Here is a 610-nt window from a genome sequence, read left to right as displayed (position 1 = left end):
ATCATGATTAATCATGATTAATTGTGAATACATGAAAATACATGTGCAAATGACATATTCCTCGACTGCATTAGCAAGAATAAGAGAATAGAGTAGAGTGAACATGCTTCTGCCCAAGTGTAAAAATGCATAGTAAACTTTGCTCTCTGTTCATGTTAGTTCGTTCACACTGGACTTCATTCAAATATGCAGCTACACGACAGTCATTGTCTGCACTGATTTGCTCTGTCCTCTTATGAATCAGGCAGCCTTCAGTATCTTCGGCATGGTGGGGGGCCCCCTGCTGGGCCTCTTCTGTTTAGGAATGTTCTTCCCCTGGGCCAACTCAATTGTAAGTCCACATTTCATTTGTCCCCCCGAGACCTCCGTAAGCCTCATAGAACGTATATAAAAACGTGGCTTCTCTCAGGGTGCTGTGGTCGGACTGGTAGCAGGCCTGGCAATGGCCTTCTGGATCGGCATCGGCAGCTTCGTGATGCGTTTATCGGCCGGAACCACGGTGCCTCCTTTCAACGCAACTGCTCTGCCCCCGTTTGACAACGTAACCAGCACCGTTATGACCGTCCTGGCCGCCACCACCGCCAAACCGAGGTAACCAATGGAGGTCAAG

The 610-nt window shown here is 48.5% G+C and overlaps 1 protein-coding gene across 1 annotated transcript; it reads left to right on the top strand.

Annotated features, from left to right (window-relative positions):
• Positions 1-105: 105 nt before the first annotated feature.
• On the top strand, positions 106-604 carry LOC103399592 (sodium-dependent multivitamin transporter-like). The gene is made up of 2 exons (XM_008338261.2): positions 106-331; positions 410-604. The coding sequence occupies exons 1-2, from the start codon at positions 236-238 to the stop codon at positions 593-595; spliced, it is 282 nt and encodes a 93-aa protein (XP_008336483.2). The 5' UTR covers positions 106-235; the 3' UTR covers positions 596-604.
• The last annotated feature ends 6 nt before the right edge of the window (positions 605-610 follow it).

This window comes from Cynoglossus semilaevis, unplaced genomic scaffold (genome assembly GCF_000523025.1).
Source record: "Cynoglossus semilaevis isolate Cse_v1.0 unplaced genomic scaffold, Cse_v1.0 C18921556, whole genome shotgun sequence".
NCBI lineage: Eukaryota > Metazoa > Chordata > Actinopteri > Pleuronectiformes > Cynoglossidae > Cynoglossus > Cynoglossus semilaevis.
Note: the sequence above shows the minus strand (reverse complement) of the source record. Positions and strands in the feature narration are given on the sequence as shown.

Excerpts from the sequence above, each read along its gene's own strand:
- LOC103399592 (XM_008338261.2), top strand. The coding sequence starts at position 236 with ATGAATCAGGCAGCCTTCAGTATCTTCGGCATGGTGGGGGGCCCCCTG. Across the intron at positions 332-409 it reads TCCCCTGGGCCAACTCAATT|GGTGCTGTGGTCGGACTGGT; the intron begins GTAAGTCCACAT and ends GGCTTCTCTCAG.